Genomic DNA, 27,384 nt, shown 5'->3' with positions numbered 1-27,384 from the left:
GAACTCCAACTTCAATGCAAACCTCAAATGCAAACGGAATGCTGGAGAAGGTGGGAAAGGTGAGCTACAAACTAACCCTTTCCCACCTTCTCCTGACTTCCGGTTCCAACTTCCAGCCTGACTTCCAGTTTTGACTTCTGGGTCCATCCTGTTCATATCGGTGAAAGTTCGCAACATGGAAGTTTGCAAGTAGCGGACTGCCTGTAATACCACTTTATCATTCATAAGGCTGGTCATCCCATACTTGAGAAGAGGCAGTAGGGAAGGTTTTAACAAATATAATCTGAACTATTCTGACAATTCAGATTCCTATCTGTAGAAAAGAGACATTCTATTATTAATAAATGTCCATTTTGACATTCCTCTGCTCTTGGCCTTCAACTATGTTCCCATCTCGTCCACTTTATTCTGCCTGACTCTTTCCCAAGGAACTTGCCAATTCCTTTTCTCCTTTATTGGTTGTACTTTGCTTTTATAACATCTACAGAAAAGCAAGTATTGTAATCCAAGTTTGAGTTTCTGTATTATTTGAGTACAAAACCTATAAAAATTTGGAGCCCTAACCTTAACCCTAGCCTGTTCCCATCTCTCAGTTACCAGAGGCTCACCTGTTGGAATCCAGAGTGGTGTGGAGGACTCTTCCCTAATGCCTGCACAGCTTTTGTTGGAGACTGTTGCTGCTGCTGCTGGGTGAGAGCCTGGACCTGTAGCTGGCTTGCAGACTGGGTTGTTGCCTGAGCTGGTAAGGATGCAAGGGGCTGCTGAGAAGGGGATGGAGTCTGTTGAGGTCCCTGGTTCATTGGGCCTGGTCCAGAGGGCCGCTGCTGGCTGTAAGGAATGTGGGATTGCTTCCCAGCTTGCACCTGATTTCCTGCAGGTGAATGAGCTGCAGGCTGAAGAAAGGTTCCTGGGACAGAAACACCACCAGGGAAAGTATATCCTGAGCTCATAGAGAAAGCCACAGGAGGAGGAATAACATAGGCAGGAGGTGGGAAGCCTTGAAAGAAAGAAAGTACACATTTTAATAACCAAATCCTTGGATGATACTTTCTGCTGCCTCTTCAAGATTAACCACTGAGAGAGATTATAGCCGGGCCTTTGTTTACCCCTCTGATCCTACTAGCTAAAGAGAATCTCATTTTGTAAAGCAAAGACCTCCTACCTGTCAGCATTCAATTATAGGATTAGATTAATTCATTCTGTGGGGATAGAAGGGTGTGCAAGTAAGCCTGCAGATGTACTCTCACTCTGCTGGGGGACAATTCTAGGAAGGCTATAACATCCTAGGGAATGCTTCGCTGTGACTTTCAGAGAGCTTAATGCTTCTTTGCAAGATGTTATATACAAAGAAATTACTTCGAGCAGTATAGGGATGTTTTGCATTTATTATGTTTTCCACTTCAAAACTGAGCCTTTGTGTTTGAAAAGACCTGTAGGTTTTCTTTTCTTCCTCTTCACACACACACACACACACACACACACACACACACACAAACTGTGAAATAAATACAAGATGGCTCTTTGCATCTTGGGAAAAAAGACACTGTGAAAGACTGATGCCTAGTAAATACCATGTAAAGTTACACACTTAATGACTATGCCTACTTTCTAGAAATAATGTGAACATTCCATTTAAAAACGCATTTACTTATACACATATACACACATACATTTGTTCTCTTCCTCCTGCTCCCCCCTTTTTTAAAAGACATTTAAAAAGACATTAATAGTCTGTTCCATCAGTTTATACCAAGCCAATATTAGTTTAGAGAAATAACATTTTTACCTGGTCGGCTGGGAAGAGGAGGGAAAGCTCCTGGGTGATGGATGGGGATGAACTGGGAGTTGCTGGCCTGGTTTGGAGACTGAGTTACTGGTGTTTTTCTGACTTCAGATACTGGAGTCTTTCTCAACTCAGTCTGGGATTTTACCTAAAAAGATAAGTCAGTAAAAGCAGTAATTCTAAATTTTTGCCCTTGTTTACTTGTCCATGCCTTCTTAAGAATGTTAACAATTAAAAAGTTAGTGTGACACATATCAATTCTTTCCAGGGATTTGGTTCTCATTCTCTGTTTACAGGAACAAAGAACATAGGTTTGGCCTTGGCCAACTCCACATTTGTAGTTCTTAGAACTTTTTAGACTGATCATGTACTATGCCTCTGTCTCCCAAGGTTAAAAACAAATTTTGCTACCTTTCTTAGAAAAAAACTAAGACTGAAGATCATGTTTGGAATTTGGGGGAGCCACCATCTCCACAATGGGAGTAGAGGAGGTAGCTCAAGCTTATCTTTGGCTTCATACTTTCAAAGTACCAGGAGGAACTCAGAAACATAACTTCAAAAGAAACATAAGGAACTGGGAAGAGGTCCTAGCAGTTGAGCCAAGGATTTTGAAATGTAAAATAGGAATATTAAAATACAAACATTAACAGAATCACTAATTGAGATTTTTAAAAATATATATATATTTAATATTTATCCAGCTACTGGATTTATGATGCTAGACATCTCTACCCAGAAACCCTGCTTCCACACTACCACAGCCTTTACAGGTACAAGACTATAAGGCCCAAGTTTTAATGAAATTAGTGCCTGGTCCTTTTTTCTTTATATCAGTGTGAGCTTCATTTTACTCAATTTCAGTTGCAACTTCAAAGTAGTTCATACATGATAGATGTGCTACTTTTTGCAGAAAAGATGAAGATACTAACACCTCTGCTCCTTAAAAGTGTATACACCCAAACTAGCCCAGCTACTCCAGAAAAAATGAACACATCCATAAACCTATGTAATGAAAACTAACAAAGCTGAGATTTAGAGCAAAAGAAAGTACAATAAATAATACGCATTTTGAGATACCTTTATATTTTATTTATAAAGCAACAGCATATAAGGAAAGAACTGGAAAGAACTGTAGTTCATAAGAAAATGAGCTCCTGAGCAAATTTGAACAATTGCAAAATTGGGTGTCTGGAAAATTTATCAGGTACGATCTGTCCCACTGAATTGTACTCTAATGCAGAACATTCTTAAACTTAAGAATATTGTCAAGAAGTTCTTTGCCCTGAATTCATTTTATAAATTGCTAGAACAACATGTATCCCATATCAGATCCACCTGGAGTAGCTACCAATTATCAGAAATTGGCAAATATTTGCTGTAACATTACGCTGAAGTCTAGCAAATGACTCTTACACTTTAAAAATATTAGAATGCTTAATTTCAGAAAACATAATTGCATTAAGTTCATTTAAGCTGTGTGATTGAATGGCAGTATCATGTAGTTAGTAAGGTGTGGTACTAGCACTGGGGAGTCTGAGGTTCAAGTCCAGCCTCAAGCACAGAAGGGTGACCTAGGGCCAGTCACTCTCTTGTCAGCCAATCCACAGGGCTATTGCTGAGAGGGGGAGTGCTACGTATATCACCTTGAACTCCTGAATGAGAAGGAAGGACAGAAATTGAATGAACAAATGAAGTTCCATTCTATTAAGTAAAGGGTTAACTGGACACACCCTAATTAGGAAGGTGGTTCATAAAACTAGGAGACCCCAGAGAAATATGCCTGAGGAGAGAAAAGCAGTTAACAATTGGACAGAGTAAAGGAGGGAAAGGAAAGGAAAAGAAGACCATAGATATCCAATGAAAGACAGAGAAAGAGACAGACATTCACTGGTGGCCCTTGTGAAAAGAAAACCATTTTGTAAATAAGCACAGTGTTTTGTACGTCCAAAGAGAAACATATTATCTGCTCATACATTCTTATGATGAAATGATTCCTTCCAACTGTTACCATGCTTAATTTCCAGTTTATTCAAAGTAAAAAGCTGCACCAGTTATCTCCTTTACATATTTATTCTCCCAAGCAAAGCAAGAGCAGCCAATACCAGAGGACTAAGGAAGACATCATCCGCCATTCCATTAGATCCTCTACTAAGGAAAATGAATGCTGAGGGAGCAAGGTGAAGGTGAGGAAGCTTCAGCTGCATCTGTCTCTCGTGGCTGTCTCACTATGCCAAATCATCCAAAAGCTTAAAAGCAGCTTCAGGCAGCTTTATAGGATTGCAACTAAATTAAGCTGCAGTATGAAAGCATTCAGAGGAATGATAATGAATGTATAGAGTATCTTACCTGTACTGCCACATTCTGCTTCCCTGTTTCTTGAATCTTGTCCAGGCCACATTTCTTGATCTCGTTCTTCCTTTTGTTGTTGTTGTCCTTCTTTCCATCATTTTTATTGGCTGTTATTCCTTTGCTATAATCTCTTCTTTCCCTACCTACTTCCTTAGTCAGATAATTTCGGCCTTGCTCTCTGTTTATTTCTCGTGGTTTAATGTTTTCTTTGAATGTCACCATTGGTTTATCTCCCGTATCAGAGCTGCTGCTCAGGTTTCGACTTGTAGATAGCACTGACTTAAGTCCTGGGCTCCCATCTACAAACTGTGGCTCTGATGCTTCCTGCAGAACATGACTCTGTTTGGATTCACTATGTTCATCAAGCAACAATTCTGGGATGTCTGTCAAGAACATGAGTTTGCCAACCTCATTTTCACATTGGATCAACCTTTAAGAAAAAAATAAAAACGACTGACCACGTTACCAATAAATTTTCAAGGATAATCAAAGCCACAAATATTGAGTGGAAAACAAATAAACTGGTTTTTGGTTTTAGGCACATAAAATTGAAAGTAAAGTAAAATAGAGCTAGAATGGAGCAAGGAGAAAGCAACTTTATTTGTACCAATTGAGAGTGGGTAATGTTAATGAGGAAGTTTTATAGCAGTCAGGGATTATCATCTGATCTTCCCTGGCATTCTAATATGTAATGGCTTTTTGAGATGATATTTCTGTAGCTTCTTTGGCTGGCTGGTTGGTGGTGGTGTTTGAGCTAAAAACTCACCAAACTCCCTTCAAATCAGCAGCTCAAGTTCAATATAACTAAGACAATTACACAATGAGTGTATTGAGTGGAATGTGTTGCACACTGAGTGGAATGTGTTGCACATTGCTACTGCTTATATTACAGGCCCCCTTTGCCAAAATATCTTACTAAGAATGAAAAATACACCATCCTTTAAGTTACTCTGATATTATTCCCAGGTCCTTGAATAAAACCTGGGAATAATGTTTGTGAATCTGATTACAGAGGTAATTATGAGAGTAATAAAATGCTGTTAATAACGTTGTGACTAAAGCAACTGTTTTTCATTCTCCCTCTCCAATGACTTCACTTCCCCAAAACTCCAGTAGATTAACCTACGTAGGGAAGAACCACCTACTTCATGTTTATCCAGCCAGCTTCATGGCTGGGGAAGGATTTTAAATCTAGGTTTCTCCCCAGTGAACTACAATATGTTATTTTTAAAGCAGCTATCCAGATGTGTATGATTTTAAGTCCCATTGTTCTCAGACCATGCTGGAAAGGAATTCTGGGCTGGCTGGGATGATCCTTTGCACCGTAGATCGTCTTCCAGTGATCATTCCTCATTGATCCTTTGCGCTAAGAATTGTCCCAGCCGGCAGTGGCACATGGCAAAGCACAGCACGAAGGATCATCCCAGCCAGCAGGGTGGCGGTACACACCCACCTGCCCACAGCACCCGCCTGCACCTGGCCAGGAAGGTGAGCCCAGCAGAAAGGAGGCAGGCAAAGACAAGGTCAGCTGGGGGGGCAGGTGCCGCAGGCAGGCGAACAAGTGCTGCAGGCTCTAGAGAGTGCGGGCGGCTGAGTGAATGCTGTGGGTGGGCACTAGGGAGCGTGGGCAGGTGAGCAAGTGCTGCAGGAGGGTGTCTGGGAGCACAGGTGGGACAATCCTTCATGCTGCGCCTTGCTGTGCACTGCTGCCACTGAGATGATCCTTCATACTGTGGATTGTCCCGCAGTGATCCTCGTCAATCCTTTGTGCTAAGGATCATCCCAGCCAGCAGGGAGATGCAGCGTGATGCAGTGTGAAAGACTGTCCCGGCCGGCGGTGGTGCATGGCGGGCAGGAGTGGCGGTGGGTAATCAAGCAGTCAAAAGGGTATAGATGTAGGGGGAGATAGGTGGGTGAGGGGAGTTGAGGTAGTTCCCTACCTTGAAAGAGCCGAGGTTTGGGGCTGGGAGGGACCAACCCAGGAATGGCTTGGATTGGGATTGGTCCTCACCTAATGGATCATGCAGGAATCACTTAACGATGGCAACAGGAACTGCCCAAACTTCCACTGCTAAGTGGGGCAGTCATGTGACATTTCACTTAACAACCACTTTGCTTAGCAACAGAGATGCTGATCCCAATGAGGGTCATTAAATGAGGACTACCTGCAATATCAAACTAAAATATGGCCTTAAATTGCTAAACAAGCTGCCTAGGCCCTGAAAAAAAAAAATGTACTTATTTTGCACATTTTTAGGAACTATCTACTGTTCCCATATTACTGCCTTGTGTTAGCATTAGTGTTAAATTTAGTGCCCATGATCATACCTTCATGTCAGGTTTTAACACCTATCATTATAAACATGAAAGAGCAATACTGAGTGGCAAAGAGAACAACCATGTGGGAAGGGTATGGGATGATACTAGCAGCTATACAGATACCTTGGCTGATTGTCAGCAATCCATTTTCCTGTGAAGATCAGGCGCTGTTGCCGTATACGCCGATGCTGCCCTTCTTTGTCTCCAGTAATCCCCTGATGGCCTTTAGAGAAATCCAAGTTCCTAGTTGTTGACATAAATAAAAATGGGACATTCAGATTATGAATCAGGATCAAGAGTGGTACATGCAGGTCCAACATTCAGTGGTGCAATTAGTTACCTAGTTTCCATTTCAGTGAGAAAGAAATAACACAGAATTTGCAGGTGGCAGGGGGAGAAAGAGTCCCATTTTAAGGTAGTTTTACTGTGCTGTTACAGATAAATACTTGCACAACATGTTTATACATTTTATATCAAGCTTTATCATCCTTGCTGCAATTGTTCTTCAAATCATTTTCCATGTTAAAACCCAAATATAAATGCAAATGGTACCAGAATCAATTTCAGAATAAAAAAGTGCCATGCATATGTTTACAGGCTTAGATCTGCCAAGCTTTTTTCCCCCCTAGATTTATCCAGGGGAATTAATCTACAGCTATAACAGTTATCTTGTATAATATATTTATCAGACCAAAAGCTCTATCAGGTTAGAAAGCAGAAATCCTACTTGAGTGACAAACCAAAATAGATTACCTATTTTTTTTCTTTTCTCACAATACACAAAAATTAAACTGAAATTTAAGGAAACCAGAATTGGGATCTTAATAATTTAAAAAAAATTAATGAAAAGAATGATGTATCACAGAAAAGAATGAAGATGTATGAACCTTTCTAATGGGGTGATAATTACATCAAGCTTAGAAAATATCGGATATTAACACTGTTTGAGTAACATTGAAGAGTATCACCTATCCATAATAACTGCTCACCTGAATGAAGGTCTCAGAGCTAAGAATCCCTGCAGCTCAAACTCTTCTGGAAGAGGGGTGGCTAGTGAATGAGACAAAGGAATGTGCATATTTGTATTCATCTTCAAATCTACTTCTCATTAGTAAACAAGAATCCAATCCAATAAATATCAAGTGCTTTTTAAGTCCCACTGATCTCTTCTAGGGAACTAAACATAAGCTATGCAACTGATATCAACAGAACACATATACAAGTATTTGCCTTTACCTGGACTATATCCTGATATCCTATTTTTAATTAGAATGTATTAAAATTTTAATGCAAAAGAGAACAAATGCAATTCTGCTTGAAAGCAAAAGTAACAAGGGAATTTATAATTAAGATTGCACAGAATATTCTACAGCTTCAGTAACCATTCTGAGAAATTGTATATTTGTCATGTCTATGAATATTCCTACTACCATTTATTTTCATCTACTGCTTTTTGACATTTTTTCCTTTGCCCTGTGGTCTTATTTCTCTACACTTATATTTAATCTGATTGAATATTGCAACCCATATGATTGTTTACAACTGGCCATGGTATCTGAAGAAGAAATATAAAACTATAAACAGATTGTACCATCAACGGCACTGAAGAGCAGCTTGGGCAAATAAACTGATGAAGGCTGAGGACATAGAATAGAATTTACATAATTTAACGGGTACAGGTTACTGGAAATAGAAGATTTCTGAGAAGAAATTCTCAGAACTGATGAAGTCAACATGAGCTAAATAGTTTTGGTTCAGCTAAATTTATACACAAGTTCATCAGTGCCTTCCTACTACATTGTTCTCTTCTTGACTTCACTCTGTTCTTATCTTCCTTGGACTATGCCATAAGGAAGTATTCTTACCATTAGGGCAGGACAGGTCTTCTTCATGAGGCTGAAAACTGTTTAGAAGAGAAATCAGCCAAGGCCAAACACTGCAAAGCAAGAACAGTTTTACACTTAGATAACACACCACACACTCACTTTTGCCTCTTCCATTGCATACTTTGTCCTTTCTGCATCAATTGCCCCATTCCCTACCAGATCTCTTTCAACTCAATCTTTAAAAATTAATTCTATCTGCAAGATCTTTTTCTGCAAATTCCACAGTGACTATGTTGCTGTATGTTAGTACAATTTCCAAACGGTATGTTTACAGTTTCCTTTAAATAAGACAGTCACACATTATTCTGTTGGTTCAAATACACAGATATTGCTTATGCCACCATAAAACAATGCCTTATAATCATATTTTGTTTCAATCCTGAAATAGCTACTTGGCTTTTCCTCTGCACCAGAACAAATGGATGAAGAATTGGAGGATGCCTATCTTTCCCACTTCAGGAAACTTCTCAGAGGGTTCATTTCTGTAGATTCTTCTAAGTCAGTTTCTAAGGAATACTGACAGAAGCTCTGACATTTTTACTACTGAGCACAATCATTCAGACCTACAATAGTTTAGACACAATGATATTGCCCTCATGTCTTACCCAAAGGCTTCTCACAAGTATTTGGTTCACCCTTGTGGGAACAGAATGCTATATTAGACTTCTGTATGATCCAGAGGGGTTTTTACATTTCACATAATTTTCTCCATTAGGTTTAATTAACCTATAATGTTCTACATGGCTGGGCCCCCATTTTTTCTCTTAGTTCGATTCAGCCAGTCTTGTTCATTCTTTCCACCAGTGGATGCTGAGCGTTGCCATTCCATGTTAAGTGAAGGGAATGGGATGAAGAGGTGAAACTTCTTGGTGGCTGCCCCATTCTGAAGAACAGTAAACCCCAAAGTATATAGAGTCTCCAACCAATTAACTTTCCAGAAGGCTGTAAAGGCCATTTTATTCCAGGAAATGTTTGATAGATAAGGGTGATGCTGGATCACCTTTTTAACAAATTTGTTGTTGGCTAGATGTGATTTGTTTTACATGGGTTTTTGATTGTTTACATAGGATTTTGTTTTAGGTATGTGATTTTATGCCTAGTGTAAACCTTGAAAGTGGAGAGTGTATAAATTGATGTATATATAAAAATAAATTATTCAAAAACTACGTCCATGCCCACATTTTTTCTGGCAAAGGTCACTTCCAGGCTTAATAGAAACTGGCCAATTTTTTTTAAGTAGTACAGTAGTGTTTATTTCTGACTTAAGCCATAACTATCAAACTTTCTTTATTTCATTTTCCTCTTCAAGCCTGCCCAGAAAAAGGGAAGGATGATGAGGTAACTTGTTTCATGACAGGAAAATAAAAGAACATGTCCTGATGTCTTTATTTTACCCATTACGATCAGACATGCGCTACCAAAAAACACTGTTGGTTTCCCTCTTTGATTTCAGATTTCCCTGATTCCCATCTTTAGCATTTTAATGTTTTATTTTGCATACTTCTATTGTAAAATAGCCTGAACACCCATTGAGTGAAATACATAATACAATAAATTACTGTTAACTAGAACTCAAATTAAGCAACCAGATTCTAATTTAAAATCCTTGCTTATTCAAAACATAAAATCCAGACTACCAGGGAGTTCAGAAGTGGAACAGTTCAACTAAGTGAGTGGTGAAAAAGTCAGGGATTCAATTAGTGGGCAAAAGGAATGTCTTATACACATCTCTGTAAGTCTCATTTCATTCAGCTCTTCTAAAAAAACCCCATGCATCTGAAGGTAATAGCGATGTGGAAACACTGTCAAAAAGCTAAAAAGGCTGTTGCATGCAGTCATGGAGTAGAGGGAATGCTACTTTACTGAACTGAAAGAAATGCTACTGCTGCCAGTCTGAGGCAAACTCCCACAGAGTTGACAGCAATTATTGTGAACTTGCATAACTGCAGGTAGCACAGAATCTTGAAATAGGAAGATTTTCTGACTCTTCTGGCAGATACAGGCAGTTCTCGACTTACAACCACAATTGGGACTGGAAAGAAATGAAGGAGATTACATATAGGAGATCAAGGCACTATTCTTGACTTTGAAATTCGGATAACCTTTCTATGGGTCAACAATGGAATTCATTCTTATTTTATCAAGAATAATGCAGCTATCTACAGTGGTGCTTAAAAGTTTGTGAACTCATTTGAATTTTGAATATTTCTGCATAAATATGAACTAAAACGTGATCTGTTCTCCACACGAGTCCTAAAACTAGATAAAGGGAACCCAAATGAACACATGAGTCAAAAACATTATACTTGTTAATTGATGTATTGAGGAAAATGACCCAAATCTACATATCTAGTTTTAGGACTTGTGTGGAGAATAGATCACATTTTAGGTCATATTAATGCAGAAATGTTGAAAATTCAAAAGGGTTCACAAACTTTTAAGCACAGCTATAAATAGCTATTTTACAGATATAGAGGCAAATTCCTGATAACTGTACTTGTTTGATGCATGTAACTGCAAATCACATTTTACATCTTTACAATGCATACTTAATTTCTTAATCAAGAAATGAGGTTTTGTTGATGTCATTTCATCAACAAGAAAAGTTGATGAAAACTTTTAACATTAGCTGGTATTGTGGCTGCTAGATTGCCTACAATAAATAAATCTTAAGATTTTAAATGTAGTGTCTGAAGTGGCATAAGTAGTCAACTCATGCTTGAAAGGCAGTGCCACCCATCCATTATCTCCCCGTTTTAGTTTGAAGCTATATGTTTTTATACAAATTCAGTTCCCTACTAAATTAGCATTGACAGACTAAATAATAAGAAAGCATGTTTATTCAAAAGAAAGGGGAGGTTACTTTAGAAATAACTATAGCTTCCACCTGTTCACACTATAACCATTGATTGGCAAAAAACCAGAGATATTGAACAACAAAGTTTCCACTAATATTTATGCATCAATAGCAGGCTCCTGAGAAATTTGTAATAAATAGCACAAATCTTAATTCCACCTGCTCCTCCCCATAGTCCAATTATTTTAAAAATTAATTTTGAATGCCTTAAGGAACAATGTATATACTCTTTCTGCCAGATAGGAAGTCAGGTTATTAGGAAACACTCACTGAATAAACAAAGCATGGAATTTGTGCTCTGCAGAGATCTCAAACTGCAAAATGCCACTTAGAAGGATATGTAGCTCAAGTTTTAGAATCACATCATAACTATGATTGAATACCATCACTTGATCTTTAATCATTTATTTTATTTCTAACTATTTTAGTATCTGGTAGTACGCACAACCAGCCTCAATATCCTAAGAGGCTGCATAACTGAAATCCAGCTAGGCTATCGTTATTGCAACACATATATACTTAAGACTGAGCTAGGGAATTCTACTACTGATGTGACTCCACTTCCTCACAAGCGGAAATAACCTACAGCATGACCACCCACAATTTTCTTAATGATGAACTTCTGACTATGGTTTTTCTTCCTTGGAGAAATGCAGTCAGTCCACACGATAGCAGAGTTTAAATTTCAAGTAAAAACACTTATACATCATCACTATCATCATCAACAGTATGGAACCTGATTATGGACTTTATCATTTGAAATTTTGAGCATTGTGTGTGTGTTTTCATTTCAGTTTTATGGTTGGATGTAGCAGTATTATATTTATGTTTGTAATGCATCACCTGGAAGCCTTTGGAAGAAAAAGTGGCACAACATTAATAATATTAATGAAGGTCTCCCATATTGTCATATGATTAATATAAACTACAGTGGGGCAAAAAAGTATTTAGTTTTCAAACTACTCCCACTTAAAAAGATGAGAGAGGCCTGTAATTTTCATCATAGGTATACCTCAACTATGAGAGACAAAATGGGGGAAATCCAGAAAATCACATTGTCTGATTTTTAAAGAATTTATTTGCAAATCATGGTGGAAAATAAGTATTTGGTCAATATCAAAAGTTCATCTCAATACTTTGTTATATATCCTTTGTTGGCAATGACAGAGGTCAAACGTTTTCTGTAAGTCTTCACAAGGTTTTCACACACTGTTGCTGGTATTTTGGCCCATTCCTCCATGCAGATCTCCTCTAGAGCAGTGATGTTTTGGGGCTGTCTCTGGGCAACACGGACTTTCAACTCCCTCCAAAGGTTTTCCATGGGGCTGAGATCTGGAGACTGGCTAGGCCACTCCAGGACCTTGAAATGCTTCTTACAAAGCCACTCCTTCATTGCCCGGGCAGTGTGTTTGGGATCATTGTCATGCTGAAAGACCCAGCCACGTTTCATCTTCAATGCCCTTGCTGATGGAAGGAGGTGTTCACTCAAAATCTCACGATACATGGCCCCATTCATTCTTTCCTTTACACGGATCAGTCGTCCTGGTCCCTTTGCAGAAAAACAGCCCCAAAGCATGATGTTTCCACCCCCATGCTTCACAGTAGGTATGGTGTTCTTTGGATGCAACTCAGCATTCTCTCTCCTCCAAACACGACGAGTTGAGTTTAGACCAAAACATTCTACTTTGGTTTCATCTGACCATATGACATTCTCCCAATCCTCTTCTGGATCATCCAAATGCTCTCTAGCAAACTTCAGACGGGCCTGGACATGTACCGGCTTAAGCAGGGGGACACGTCTGGCACTGCAGGATTTGAGTCCCTGGCGGCGTAGTGTGTTACTGATGGTAGCCTTTGTTACTTTGGTCCCAGCTCTCTGCAGGTCATTCACTAGGTCCCCCCGTGTGGTTCTGGGATTTTTGCTCACCATTCTTGTGATCATTTTGACCCCACGGGGTGAGATCTTGCATGGAGCCCCAGATCAAGGGAGATTATCAGTGGTCTTGTATGTCTTCCATTTTCTAATGATTGCTCCCACAGTTGATTTCTTCACACCAAGCTGCTTGCCTATTGCAGATTCAGTCTTCCCAGCCTGGTGCAGGTCTACAATTTTGTTTCTGGTGTCCTTCGACAGCTCTTTGGTCTTGGCCATAGTGGAGTTTGGAGTGTGACTGTTTGAGGTTGTGGACAGGTGTCTTTTATACTGATAACAAGGTCAAACAGGTGCCATTACTACAGGTAATGAGTGGAGGACAGAGGAGCCTCTTAAAGAAGTAGCTACAGGTCTGTGAGAGCCAGACATCTTGCTTGTTTGTAGGTGACCAAATACTTATTTTCCACCATGATTTGCAAATAAATTCTTTAAAAATCAGACAATGTGATTTTCTGGATTTTTTTCCCCATTTTGTCTCTCATAGTTGAGGTATACCTATGATGAAAATTACAGGCCTCTCTCATCTTTTTAAGTGGGAGAACTTGCACAATTGGTGACTAAATACTTTTTTGCCCCACTGTATCATCATAATCAAATACAGGGAAGATGATTTTGCCTACTTCACTTGTGCCTCGTCATATACATTTGTCCTAATGCATATGTTGGAGTTAGTTTAATAGCCATAAACCATGTGGTTTTCCAAATTTTATAGCTGTATGGCCTGAGCTTGTAAATTGGACATTTCTGCTTCCCCATCATATGTAAGTTAATAAATCTACTGCCATCCCCTCTAGACACACCCGCTAAATAGGTGTGGGACTGGTCAGTGCCTGAATGGAAGCCTGTTAGTGAATTCTACTTATACAACTTGGAATTCCATCAACACAGACAACTAGGATATAAATGAAAGAAAATAAACTTTTGTGCAGATATCTCATTCATTAAATCAGTTATACATTTCTGATTGGGAATCGTTGGAATTTAGTTTGAAGCTAGTCTTTCTTCAAACTGGGATCAAATCAAGGAATTGTAGTAATACAGTGATACCTCGGGATACGAACGCCTCTACTAACGAACTTTTCGGGTTACGACCAGCTCCGGCTGCAAAAATTTACCTCGATGTGCGAACTCCGCCTCGGGGTACGGTCATTTTTCCGCCCTGACACATGGTCCGCGGCCATTTTTTCGCCCCTGACACGTGGTCTGCGGCCATTTTCCCGCCCCTGACACGTGGTCCACGGCCATTTTCCCGCCCCGCCGCGCGGCGCCCGGCCATTTTCCCACTGCGCCGCGCCGCGCCCGGTCGTTTTCCTGCCGCGCCACACCCGGCCATTTTCCTGCCACGCAGCGCCCGGCCGTTTTCCCGCCGCGCCGCGCCACACCCGGCCGTTTTCCCGCCCCTGACGCGTGGTCCGCAGACGCCAGAATGGATTAACAGTAATTACATTGAACCTTATGGGAAAATTTGCTTCGGGGTGCGACCAAATTCGGAGGGCGGAACGGATTAACCGGATTTACATTGAACCCTATGGGGAAATTTGCGTTGGGTTACGACCAACTCAGGATACGCCCAGAGTCATGGAATGGATTAAGTTCGTATCCCGAGGTACCACTGTACTTTCAAAAATGTTGCATTTTCTTCCTTTTCAAATTTTGATCAAAGAGAAGAAAAAAGTGGCTACTGAACATGGAGTGCAAATAGCAGAACACATTTTATTTACTTGACTGGCTTGCCTAAGTCTATCACTAGAGAATTCATAGCAAAAACAAGATTAAGTCTAGGGATTTTCTGTTCAAAGCTCACTGTATCTACACCAGGGGATATTCAGATTATTCATTACTAATTCACTTCATCTAAACCAGAGCAAAATGGAAAAATATAGGAAGACAAGACTTACTATTGCCTTTCATCAACTACAGCCTCCTGAAAAACACTGGGTCTAAGTTTCAGCCAGTCCATTGAGACTTTGAGTGCAGGAAGGGGATAAGAACCCCAAGACTCTTCTTGGTAATCATTCTGAAGTGGACACTTGCACAAAATTCCAAGAAAAGACACTGAGAAAAACAAAGGTATATTGTGTGTTTGTCAGTTAATTATTTTGAGCACCCTAGGGATAAAAAAGTTTGGTTATCAATTCAAGCAATAATAACAATGATTTCTTGCTATCATCTATGCCAATATTTGGCTTTTTAAAAGACTGTTGATATAAAAAAGAAATGACTTGTTTCATGAAGTTTGTTCTCTACTGACATAATAAATACAAAAGTTGAGCATATGATTGCAAACGTTGAGCACATGACCTTATCAACAGAACAAGACAATGATATACTACTCCTATTTTAGCATTTAAACCTACACAAAATATGAAGCAGTAATGTGGGAATACAGTTACTGTGTCTCCACCACATCCTTATCTTTCCATGTGCTAACAAAAAAATTTTATAGTAGGGAGCTATATAGTTTAGGAACTTTTACTGTCAGGATTCTATACGGTATGGACAGTCTGTATCTTACAACAGATTCCCAGCTGCAGATATTCTCCTTCCAATATCCCAAAGGAAATATGAGGGTACAACAGGAGGACAGGGATTAAATCAACGATTAAAAGGAAATAAAGGAATCATGAGGCTTAGCACACTCAATTAATTAATTGACAATTAACTGACAATTAATTAATCTAATTAATTCACAATTTCTCCCCTAGAAGCAGTAACTATGACACCTGGATATAAGGTCATGCCACCATAATGCAATTCAAGAGCAGCACTAGCATCAGAAGCAACTCTTTCTTCTCACTGCACTTGTATCTACTTTTATTGCACTTGTATACTTGTATCGGTTTAATTTTAATATGGTCAGATGACTAAATCAATAAAGTTTCTATTCTATTCCTCACTGTACAATCAACCTGTGCAATGCTGAACCCACCCCAGGCTTTAACCTCATTCCAGGGCCCAGGAGACTTGGTTAAGAAGCAATCTAGCAAATAACTGTGCAAAAACACTCTACTGTCAACTGTAGAACTTACTGAAGAGTGCCAGCAATTGTGTCCAGCAAAGCTGTTCATCCTGACTGTAACTATGCTGTTCAGTCTCATTGCTAAAATCCCGTAAATGGTGCAACTGAAACAGGTTGATGACAGTAATATGGACAAGCTGTTGAGAATTGAAGGTTTTTTGGAACAGCAACCTCTGTAATAAAAAGAACACATAACCAACCTTTCAAAAATATAGATATTTTTGAACTGTTCATTCTGACTAGCAGCTATTACAGAGCATCTAATACATTTCTGTAGAGTATTTAACACTCAATCACCTCAGCATGGCAATGTATATAGAAACATATGAAACCTGGGCACATATGAATAGTTACATATAAAAATTGTTTCAGATATAGTTATGTCCCCTTGATGGCCTTCAATTCCTTTCATTCTTCATTTTATCACTGAATGACAATGATTCACTTACGTAAGTAAAAGTACTGCCTCTACAGAGAGCACTGCATTAATGCCTTTCGTCTACCAATTACTACTGGATAGCCTAATCCTCACTGATAGGAATACACAAAGAGAATACTACACATATCTATGCAGAGTAGGTAGAGATTTAAATCACCTTGCAACAAAAATTCCTTGCAACAAACAATTCTCCTTATATACAGTACTGTGCAAAAGTTTTAGGCAGGCTTGAAAAAATGCTGTAAAGTAAGAATGCTTTCAAAAATATATATTCTAATTGTTCATGTTTATCAATTTACAAAATGCAAAGTGAGTGAACAGAAGAAAAATCTAAATCAAATCAATATTTGGTGTGACTACCCTTTGCCTTCAAACCAACATCAATTCTTACACTTGCACACTTTGTACACTTGCACAAAGTCAGGGATCTTGTAGGATTAGAGTCAGGTGTATGATTAACTATTATACCAAGCAGGTGCGAATGATCATCAATTTCATATGTAGGTTGAAACACAGTCATTAACTGAAACAGAAACAGCTGTGTAGGAGGCTTAAAACTGGGTGAGGAACAGCCAAACTCTGCTACTAAGGTGAGGTTGTGGAAGACAGTTTCATGTCACAGGTTATACACCATGCCAAGACTGAGCACAGCAACAAGACACAAGGTAGTTCTACTGCATCAGCAAGGTCTCTCCCAGGCAAAAATTTCAAAGCAGACTGGGGTTTCAAGATGTGCTGTTCAAGCCCTTTTGAAGAAGCACAAAGAAATGGGCAACGTTGAGGACTGTAGATGTAGTGGTTGGCCAAGGAAACTTAATGCAGCAGATGGAAGACACATCATGCTTACTTCCCTTTGACATCAGAAGATGTCCAGCAGTGCCATCAGCACAGAACTGGTGGAAACCAGTGGGACCCAGGTACACCCATCTACTGTCTAGAGATGTCTGGCCAAAAGTGGTCTTCATGGAAGAATTGTGGCCAAAAAGCCATACCTTCAACGTGGAAACAAGGCTAAGCGACTCAACTATGCATGGAAACATAGGAACTGGGGTGCAGAAAAATGTCAGCAGGTGCTCTGGACCGATGAGTCAAAATCTGAAATATTTGGCTGTAGCAGGAGGCAGTTTGTTCACCGAAGGGCTGGAGAGCAGTACAAAAATGAGTGTCTGCAGGCATGGTGGAGATTCCTTGCAAGCTTGGGGCTGCATTTCTGCAAATGGAGTTGGAGATTTGGTCAGGATCAATGGTGTCCTCAATGCTGAGAAATACAGGCAGATACTTATCCATCACGCCATACCATCAGGGAGGAATGTGATTGGCCCCAAATTTATTCTGCAGCAGGACAACCCCAAACATACAGCCAAGGTCATTAAGAACTATCTTCAGCGTAAAGAAGAACAAGGAGTCCTGGAAGTCATGGTTTGGCCCCCACAGAGCCCTGATCTCAGCATCATCAAGTCTGTCTGGAATTATATGAAGAGACAGAAGGATTTGAGGCAGCCTACATCCACAGGAGATCTGTGGTTAGTTCTCCAAGATGTTTGGAACAACCTACCTGCTGAATTCCTTCAAAAACTGTGTGCAAGTGTACCTAGAAGAATTGATGCTGTTTGGAGGGCAAAGGGTAGTCACACCAAATATTGATTTGATTTAGATTTTTCTTCTGTTCGCTCACTTTGCATTTTGTAAATTGATAAACATAAACAATTACAATATATATTTTTGAAAGCATTTTTACTTTACAGCATTTTTCACACCCGCCTAAAACCTTTCCATAGTACTGTGTGTGCGCACGCGTGTATGTGTGTATGTGCCTGTATGTATGTGTGTGTGTATATATATATATATCCAGCAATCACAATAAATATACTGTTTATGATCCATCTCATTTATAAAGAAACTGATGACCCATTTTTTATCCCAGTAGATTACTCATAGAGAAAAGTAACAGGTTCACCTAGTTTAATCCCTTCCCCCATATCACAATCACCATGCTATTAGCCTGTTGCTTGAAGTGTAAAGAGCAGAAATGCATGCATGCATTTTGCACAACCAGCAAAATGAATTGCAACAATGCTTTTTAAGACCCAGGACTTCAAGTAGGAGTTATAGATGGAAACATGATGATTTTAATGCCAGATGTGTAAGTATGCAAGTATCACAGGGCAATATCATTAGGACATCTTGCAAGAAAAGATGGATCTTTCCGTAAGATGCATGCTATTACAATGGCTGTCTTCTTTCTTAAACCAATAAAGAACAGAAATGGAGTGAAGCATTCCTACTACATGTTTAAATGGATTAGAAGGAACTTACTTCCAAGGATTGTTGCTTCAACAAAATAATGAAAACAATCCTTATATGGACATTAATTCAGTATGAAAAGCTGGGAATATTTCATAAACTAACCTTGAACTGCTCTTCTAATTTCTCACGAAGGGGATTCAATTTCTCCAAATTCTTACTCAGAAATACATGGCCATGGAATTTTATAAATGCCTTAATGAAATCAGATATTCCCCATTGAGTTTTCACCTCATCACGACTGCAATTAGGAGACAAAAACTGTATTTCAGTTGGAAGCACACATATTAAACATGTATATTATACACACACTTTCTTAACATTTACTGCATAAAATACATATTTATTACTGGACTTTATTTAAGGGAATTACTATGGATTGAACTGAAGAAATAATATATTTAGTAAAAGAGTCAAGAACTGGACAGAATTGCTTTGGGAACTATATATGATCCACTAAAAAGCAATTAACTATTTCTAGCCTGAATTAACCAAAACAAAACAAACCCAATGTTAACAAGAGAAGCCTAAGACTGCCTCGTGTACACTTTTGATCTATCTATCCATTCGAGGACTGCCCCATATCATAAGTAAATTATGATCTAATTTTTATACAATATTTACAATTAGGAATTCATTTACAATCATACTAGTACTATTTAAGAGGACATGGGAAAGGAAAATATTTGCTTCCAAATTTTTTGAGAACACACACATTGATGCTGCAGCTTTCGGAGGAACAATCTATAACGTGACTCTATACACACTCTGAATCTTATACATGGGTAATACTTTGCATACAGGAACCTGTGATCCCCAGATGTTATTGGACTATAATGGTATTGTATAGAGAAGTCCTACAATACATGAATACATTCCCTTCTCCTGAAATAAATCCAATCAGCCTTACCTTTCCAGTGCTTTAGAAAGTGCTTTTTGTAGGTTAGTAGAAGCAGCTGGGAAAGGGAATTTCACAGCAATGCTTCTGCAGTAGTAGAAAATTGTGGTCAGGTGATCTCCTTTGGAGGATGCTAGAATAGCCAGCTGATTGTAAGGCTGACCTAAATAGGATAAATAAAAGGTTTATTATTGGGTCCCAGTTTTATTTTACAAGTGCAATCCAGTTTCCTTGTTGTATTCTAAACAACGTCTAGTTTTGCTTAATTAATGCAAACCTAAACATTTTTATTTAAAATAATTTATCCTACCTTTTCTCAGTTCAATCAGTTCTTAAAAAGTTATTAATAATGAAAGCCTTCTGGGAGTAACACTGAACTTTATTTGAGAAAGTACTGTATTCCAGAGCTTCGGAGCAACCACAGTAAAAGCTCTGCTCTTTAGAGGTATAGTTCTTATCTCAGGTGGAAAAGGCACTTAGAGCAGATCCAGACTCAATGATCACAACTGCTGTAAGATTATTGTAAGGAGGCAATGTCTAAAGTGTGTACATCTTGGGCTGTGAATAAAGGTAAAAGCAAGCACCAGAATCTTGAAATTGCCTAGAAGCAAGCCCTGTAAAAAGTCAAAAATTGCCTTTGTTATCTTGCTCAAGACAGTTACATTACAACATTCATACTTCCTCATATATCTCCAACTCCTTTAAACAACCATAACTTCTAATTTTCAGAAATTCTTCCTTGCAAAAGGCTCAAAACTATACGTTACTAGGAAGATAAGGGGGAACAGGTTAAAATTGTCCAAGAACAAAAGGGGGCACAGAAGCAGGGGCATCTCCCTGATGAAGTGAAGTTCCAATCATCATGCTTTATATTATATTGATTACAAAAAATTGAAATTAACTTTTAAATACATTGCATAGTATTATAATTTTCAGCACTGTTAGTCAAAGTATCTGTAAGTGGGCAGTTCATTGATCAGCTTCCTTTTCAGTTTTTCATTCTATTTAGGAAATCAGCCCAACCTAAAGATACAATTTTAAAAAATGGAGAAGTGAGCACACCCTATAACATGAAGAGAATAGCTATAGTTACTGTGGCAAACAAGTTAGAATGAAAGGTGATCCCAGACAGAAGTCTCTGCCACCACTGCCCATTTTTTGTTCCTTTTGAAAAATGCTTGTTTTATTATTATTGTTCTTGTTATTTATTAAACCTGGTATATCCCTGACTATCAAAGTTTCTCAGTAGTTTATGCATCTTAGTAGGCAGCTTGTAAGAAAAGCCTTTTTAAAGAGCTAGGATTGCCCTTAACCGCTGCAAGCTCAAGTGTCTGGCAGCTTTCACTTCTGCTCTTACTAACAAAAGAAATAAAATGCAATGGATTTTTTAAAAAAAGATACATTACCACCTACACTACTGAATATTTCTCTTCATATAAATAATAACATCTGATCATGGTCCATAAGCAATCAATAATCAGGCATGACAAGTCTAATGTAGTAACAAATGGTTACTCTAGACTTTGGCTTGCTACAATTAATGTTCCAAAATTCTTCAGCAGAATCCAAAGGCCAAGAGAACTCAAGAAGAGAGGAAATAATTTGTATGTGTGTATTTATCCTTAAAGACCCCTTCACGGATCACTGCCTTGTCGTGGCGAAGGGGCTTGCGTAACTCAGTGAAGCCATGAGCTATACCGTGCAGGGCCACCCAAGACGGACAGGTCATGACAGAGAGTTCTGACAAAATGTGGTCCACTGGAGAAGGAAATGGCAACCCACTCCAGTATCCTTGCCAAGAAAACCCCATGGACAATGTTAGAAGGCTAAAAGATATGACGCCGGAAGATGAGCCCCTCAGGTCGGAAGGTGTCCAATATGCTACTGGGGAAGAGCGGAGGGCAATTCCAAGTAGCTCCAGAAAGAGTGAAGCGGCTGGGCCAAAGCCGAAAGGACGTTCAGCTGTGGATGTATCTGGAAGCGAAAAGAAGGTCCGATGCTGTAAAGAACAATATTGTATAGGTACCTGGAATGTAAGATCTATGAACCAAGGCAAGCTGGATGTGGTCAAACATGAGATGACAAGATTGAACATCGACATCTTGGGAATCAGCGAACTGAAATGGACGGGAATGGGTGAATTTAATTCGGGTGACCATTATATCTACTACTGTGGGCAAGAAACCCTTAGAAGAAATGGAGTTGCACTCATAGTCAATAAGAGAGTGGGAAAGGCAGTAATGGGGTACAACCTCAAAAACGACAGAATGATCTCAGTGCGTATCCAAGGCAAACCATTCAATATCACAGTCATCCAAATCTATGCCCCAACCACTGATGCTGAAGAAGCTGAAGTTGACCACTTCTATGAAGACCTACAACACCTTCTAGAAATAGCACCAAAAAAAGATGTCCTTTTCATCATAGGGGATTGGAATGCTAAAGTAGGAAGTCAAGGAGTAATCGGAATAACAGGCAAGTTTGGCCTTGGAGTACAAAATGAAGCAGGGCAAAGGCTAATAGAGTTCTGTCAAGAGAACAAGCTAGTCATAGCAAACTCTCTTTTCCAACAACACAAGAGACGACTCTACACATGGACATCACCAGATGGTCAATACTGAAACCAGATTGATTATATAATTTGCAGCCAAAGATGGAGAAGCTCTATACAGACAGCAAAAACAAGACCAGGAGCTGACTGTGGCTCAGATCATGAGCTTCTTACTGCAAAATTTAGGCTTAAATTGAAGAATGTAGGGAAAACCACTAGACCACTCAGGTATGACTTAGATCATATTCCTTGTGAGTACACAGTGAAGGTGATGAATAGATTTAGAGGATTAGATTTGGTAGACAGAGTGCCTGAAGAACTATGGACGGAGGTTCGTAACATTGTACAGGAGGCAGCAACTAAAACCATCCCAAAGAAAAAGAAATGCAAGAAAGCAAAATGGCTGTCTGATGAGGCTTTACAAATAGCTGTGGAAAGAAGGAATGTGAAAAGCAAGGGTGAAAGGGAAAGATATAAGCAACTGAATGCAGATTTCCAGAGAATAGCAAGGAGAGATAAGAAGGCCTTCTTAAATGAACAGTGCAAAGAAATCGAGGAAAACAATAGAATGGGGAAGACTAGAGATCTCTACAAGAAAATTGGAGATATGAAAGGAACATTTAGTGCAAAGATGGGCATGATAAAGGACAAAAAAGGCAGGGACCTAACAGAAGCAGAAGAGATTAAGAAGAGGTGGCAAGAATACACAGAAGAACTATACAAGAAAGATCTTAATGTCCCTGATGTCCACGCTGGTGTGATCACTGACCTTGAGGCCAGACATCCTAGAGAGTCAAGTCAAGTGGGCCTTAGGAAGCATTGCTAACAACAAAGCTAGTGGAGATGACAGTATTCCAGCTGAGTTATTTAAAATACTAAAAGACGATGGTGTTAAAGTGCTGCACTCAATATGCCAGCAAGTTTGGAAAACGCAACAGTGGCCACGGGATTGGAAAAGGTCAGTTTATGTTCCAATTCCAAAGAAAGGCAATGCCAAAGAATGCTCAAACTATCGCACAACTGCACTCATTTCACATGCTAGCAAGGTTATGCTCAAAATCCTACAAGCTAGGCTTCAGCAATACATGAACCGAGAACTACCGGATGTACAAGCTGGGTTTCGAAGAGGCAGAGGAACTAGAGATCAAATCGCCAACATTCGCTGGATCATGGAGAAAGCACGAGAATTCCAGAAAAATATCTACTTCTGCTTCATTGACTATGCAAAAGCTTTTGATTGTGTGGATCACAACAAACTGTGGCAAATTCTTAAAGAGATGGTAGTACCAGACTACCTTACCTGTCTCCTGAGAAATCTGTATGCGGGCCAAGAAGCAACAGTTAGAACCGGTCATGGAACAACTGAACAAAGCTCAGATACTTTGGTCACCTAATGCGAAGAGAGATCTCTTTGGAGAAGACCCTGATGCTGGGAAAGATTGAAGGCAAAAGGAGAAGAGGACGGCAGAGGATGAGATGGTTAGATAGCATCACTGAAGCAATGAGCATGAAACTGAGCAAACTCAGGGAGGCAGTGAAGGACAGGAAGGCCTGGCGCAATATGGTTCATGGGGTCACGAAGAGTCGGACATGACTTAATGACTAAACAACAACAAAATCCTTAAAGATCAAGAAAAAAGAAGGAAAGAAGTGATTCATGATAGAGGCACATGGAACAATGAACTGAAACAAAGATATGCTAGAAAGGGGATGAAATATGTAGGTGGTTTTAAGTGATACTTTAACTGCAGAGGCACGCAGTATTCAAATCAGAAGTGGGCATGTAGGTGCTTCAGATCCAATATGTACAACTTGCCTGTACCTCTAGGCTGTTTCTTAAAGGAGCTGCTGCTTTTCCTGAGCTCACATGGAAGATGTATATTTAAAAAAAATGTGTTTGAATTAAGGAGATGTTAAGGTAGAGCTAGAATGCCACATTAGATCCAAAGCAACCTGCTAGCCTTGGATTTAAATACTTCTTATCTCCATTTAATTGCATTTTATTAATTCATGAAAAACTCCATGAAAAACTTTCTGAATTAAATGCTGAAAAATATGTATGACCTCAATTTGCACCACAATACTTCATTTACATAGTTCCCTTTATAAGACTAAAGGTATGTACATTTAAAAAAAAAATTAGAGAGGTATGAAAAGGCTGTCCCAATGAGATGTGCAATGGAAAAACCATTTCAATGTGATGCTTAATAAGCATCCTGTGAGTTTCTGTTGAAACAGAGCTCCTTCCGATATAAAATTCTTGGTAGTAATTACGCTGGTGTAGAATAATTGGCCGGTATTCTTTCCTTCCTTGCAAAGGTGACTATGACATATAAGAACTAAAACTGCTATCCTAAATACAATAAAAATAAGCCTCATCTAATGTAACAGAAATTATTCAAACCCATGTATTACACTTTCAAAGCTCACCATTGGAGGGGACAAGCTGAGCTGCATGCCTATAATAGGATTCAGCCTGGCTGGTCTGATTTCTGTAGCGAGCTGTGAAAACAAGATGATTTTATTTTAAACAGAACACTAGTTTACCAGTCAATGAGCTATATGCCCAATTTCTAAAATAACTACATTTTGTGCATATTACATAATAATGGTCCATGTAAGACTAGTGATATTACAAATATATTGTTTTGAGTTTTACATAGTCAAACTTGATTGTGATGAAACTGATGAGACAGGACAAATGTCCATGCATGGCACAAACTGAGATGATTATTACCACCTTGCCCTGCTTGGGAGTAGCAAGAGCCATCAGGCTGGCTACAGTGAGGGACAGAATGCTGGACTTTGGCCTCCTCTTACTCTCTTATCCATCTTGAAATGACCTAGTTACCCCTTGACATGGTACTCTTGAGTGAGACAGAAAAACTAATTGGTATCTAGAGTTACAAAACTACATAGGTGACCAAGTGCAGCACTTGAAAGAATTCTACAATCCACAACCCAGATTTGCTGTTTGTATTGCAACTTCACAAGACCATAACGTCTCTTAAATGTGGCAACTTCAAAACACAACAGCATATTTTTCTTTATGCAGCCTTGATTGTCTTCAGAGATTGGCGTGTGTGCTTTTTCAACCCCTCCTTGAGACTCTACCATTTGTACTCTCTGAAGATAAGCTTAAAACAGAACTTCTCCTACTTTTGTTACTCACCAATGTCTCCAAGGTGGACAAGGCAGTGCTGGCATATATATGAGCAGGAGCTAGATTGTGGCTTCACTATGGCGCTGGTGTGCGTCTGTTTATTGCTGATAATTCCCAACTGAGAGGACTTCACACGGCAGGGCAAATCCACATTAAATACTGTGCACAGTTCCTGCAGTAGCTGAAATGAGAAATTACCACTTATATCTAAATCTCAGATTCTCAGTTAAAGCTTAGCTAAACATTTCCCTTTATTATTCTCCATCATAATCATTTTGGAAAGTTATTCATGAAAATTTAATAGAAAAATAAACCATTTTACCATTCTTGTTTTATTTCTTCTCAAGATTGGAAGTTTTGAGCTCAGTGGTTAAAAAAATATCACAACACTCAGTGGTTAAAAGAATATCCCAACACAGGGATGACAAAGATCTTGAAGAGCTGTTATTAATTGAGAGTAAATAAGGTTAGCCAAGAGAGACCCATGGTTTGATTCACTTTAAAATAAATAAATATCAATCTTGATTCCTGGCAACTACCTGGACAAATCCCTGGAGTTTTCCTGGCAAAATTTTCAGAAGTGGTTTGCCACTGTCTTCCTCCTGGGGCTGAGAGAGAGTGATTGGCCCAAGTCACCCAGCTGGCTTCAGGCCTAAAGCAGGACTAGAACTCATGATCTCTTGGGTTTCTAGCCTGGTATCTTTAACCACTATACCAAACTAGCATTGGTAGGTAGGTAGATAGTTCTAGTTCAGCATCCCATTTTCCAAAGCAGTCAAATTAATACCTATGAAAAATCTCAAAACAGGATTGCTATCTCCATTTTTATCATTTTCTAAAAACTAGTATTTCAGACATGCATTCTCTATTCTTAAAGGTAACATATAGTCACTGTGCTTGGTTATCACTGTTAGTTTTATTCTATATAAACTTTTAAAATTACCTTTTAAAACTAGAGGTTAAATTTATATATCACATTAAGCCATACTTGTTTTAATCATTTTTTAAATTAAACCACAGACACCTGGTTAGCATGGAACACTAAGATATGGCTTACACACCACATTTTAAGGGTATAAGTTGGTGGGGTGATAGCCTGATTCTCATACAGAGAAAACTATTATAGAAAGATAGCAAAGAACTCTGAGACCAAGAAAAGCACAACCAAAAGTCTGGTAACTCAAAAGGTGGGAAGAGGGTCAGGATTTGAACCATGAGACTGACGTAAATACATAGGGCAATTTCCTACATGCTGCTATATAAAGAACTTCTTTATAAAACTATCTAACCTTCTTGCATCTGTTTGAGAATGCAGAGTAAAGAGAGAGAGAGTTTTATAGCTGAGCTTGAAATGCATATCTGGGTGCTAAGACAAACCAAACAGACCATATTATGGTTTACTGCATGGTTTGAACCAGCCTAATGACTGCACTGTTTATGATTTTATCCAAGCCTCCTGTATGAAGCTGCAAAAACGTAGCATATAAAATCAGATTCTTTCAGACTAAAAAACAATGGATGCTATTATGTGGCCTTAAGAACATGGTCCTGGAATTTTATAATAATTAATATCTTATATTTTATAAAAATAAAAACTAAGTATATCTTAATAATTTAATTAATCTGCAATCCTTTGTTATTTCAGAATCCCTATGGTTTTTTGGTGTTTTTTGGGAAGACAAATTTATTTCATAAATATTAACATAGGTGCAAGCAAACAGGAACAAAGACAGCTATAAGAGATGTATTATGAAAAGTCTCTTTTCTAAATACTACTCTACAGTTTAAATACTCTAAATCAACAGGAGTCTGGTAGTACCTTTTTCTTCCAACTAACACAATTTATTAAAAGGCATAAGTTTTTGCAAGCTACAGCTCACTTC

General features: G+C 38.9%; 1 protein-coding gene across 2 annotated transcripts in view; it reads right to left on the bottom strand.

Moving 5' to 3' along the window:
- Nucleotides 1-27,384, bottom strand: part of SMG7 (SMG7 nonsense mediated mRNA decay factor) — a 69,476-nt gene that overhangs the window by 16,373 nt on the left and 25,719 nt on the right. For both annotated transcript variants that reach the window (XM_088128474.1, XM_088128475.1), the window contains exons 5-16: nt 25,511-25,682; nt 24,769-24,840; nt 19,800-19,950; nt 18,995-19,130; nt 16,157-16,319; nt 15,026-15,182; nt 8,317-8,387; nt 7,441-7,501; nt 6,575-6,694; nt 4,130-4,562; nt 1,787-1,931; nt 609-997 (exon numbers count right to left, since the gene is read on the bottom strand). In XM_088128474.1, coding sequence (XP_087984600.1) covers nt 609-997; nt 1,787-1,931; nt 4,130-4,562; nt 6,575-6,694; nt 7,441-7,501; nt 8,317-8,387; nt 15,026-15,182; nt 16,157-16,319; nt 18,995-19,130; nt 19,800-19,950; nt 24,769-24,840; nt 25,511-25,682 — 2,070 coding nt within the window. The remainder of the gene's footprint in view (nt 1-608; nt 998-1,786; nt 1,932-4,129; nt 4,563-6,574; nt 6,695-7,440; nt 7,502-8,316; nt 8,388-15,025; nt 15,183-16,156; nt 16,320-18,994; nt 19,131-19,799; nt 19,951-24,768; nt 24,841-25,510; nt 25,683-27,384) is intronic.

Source organism: Python bivittatus, unplaced genomic scaffold, assembly GCF_059951505.1.
Source record: "Python bivittatus isolate LINGU-HERP-01145 unplaced genomic scaffold, Pbiv_v1 ctg000700_np1212, whole genome shotgun sequence".
Taxonomy (NCBI): Eukaryota; Metazoa; Chordata; class Lepidosauria; order Squamata; family Pythonidae; genus Python; species Python bivittatus.
Note: the sequence above shows the minus strand (reverse complement) of the source record. Positions and strands in the feature narration are given on the sequence as shown.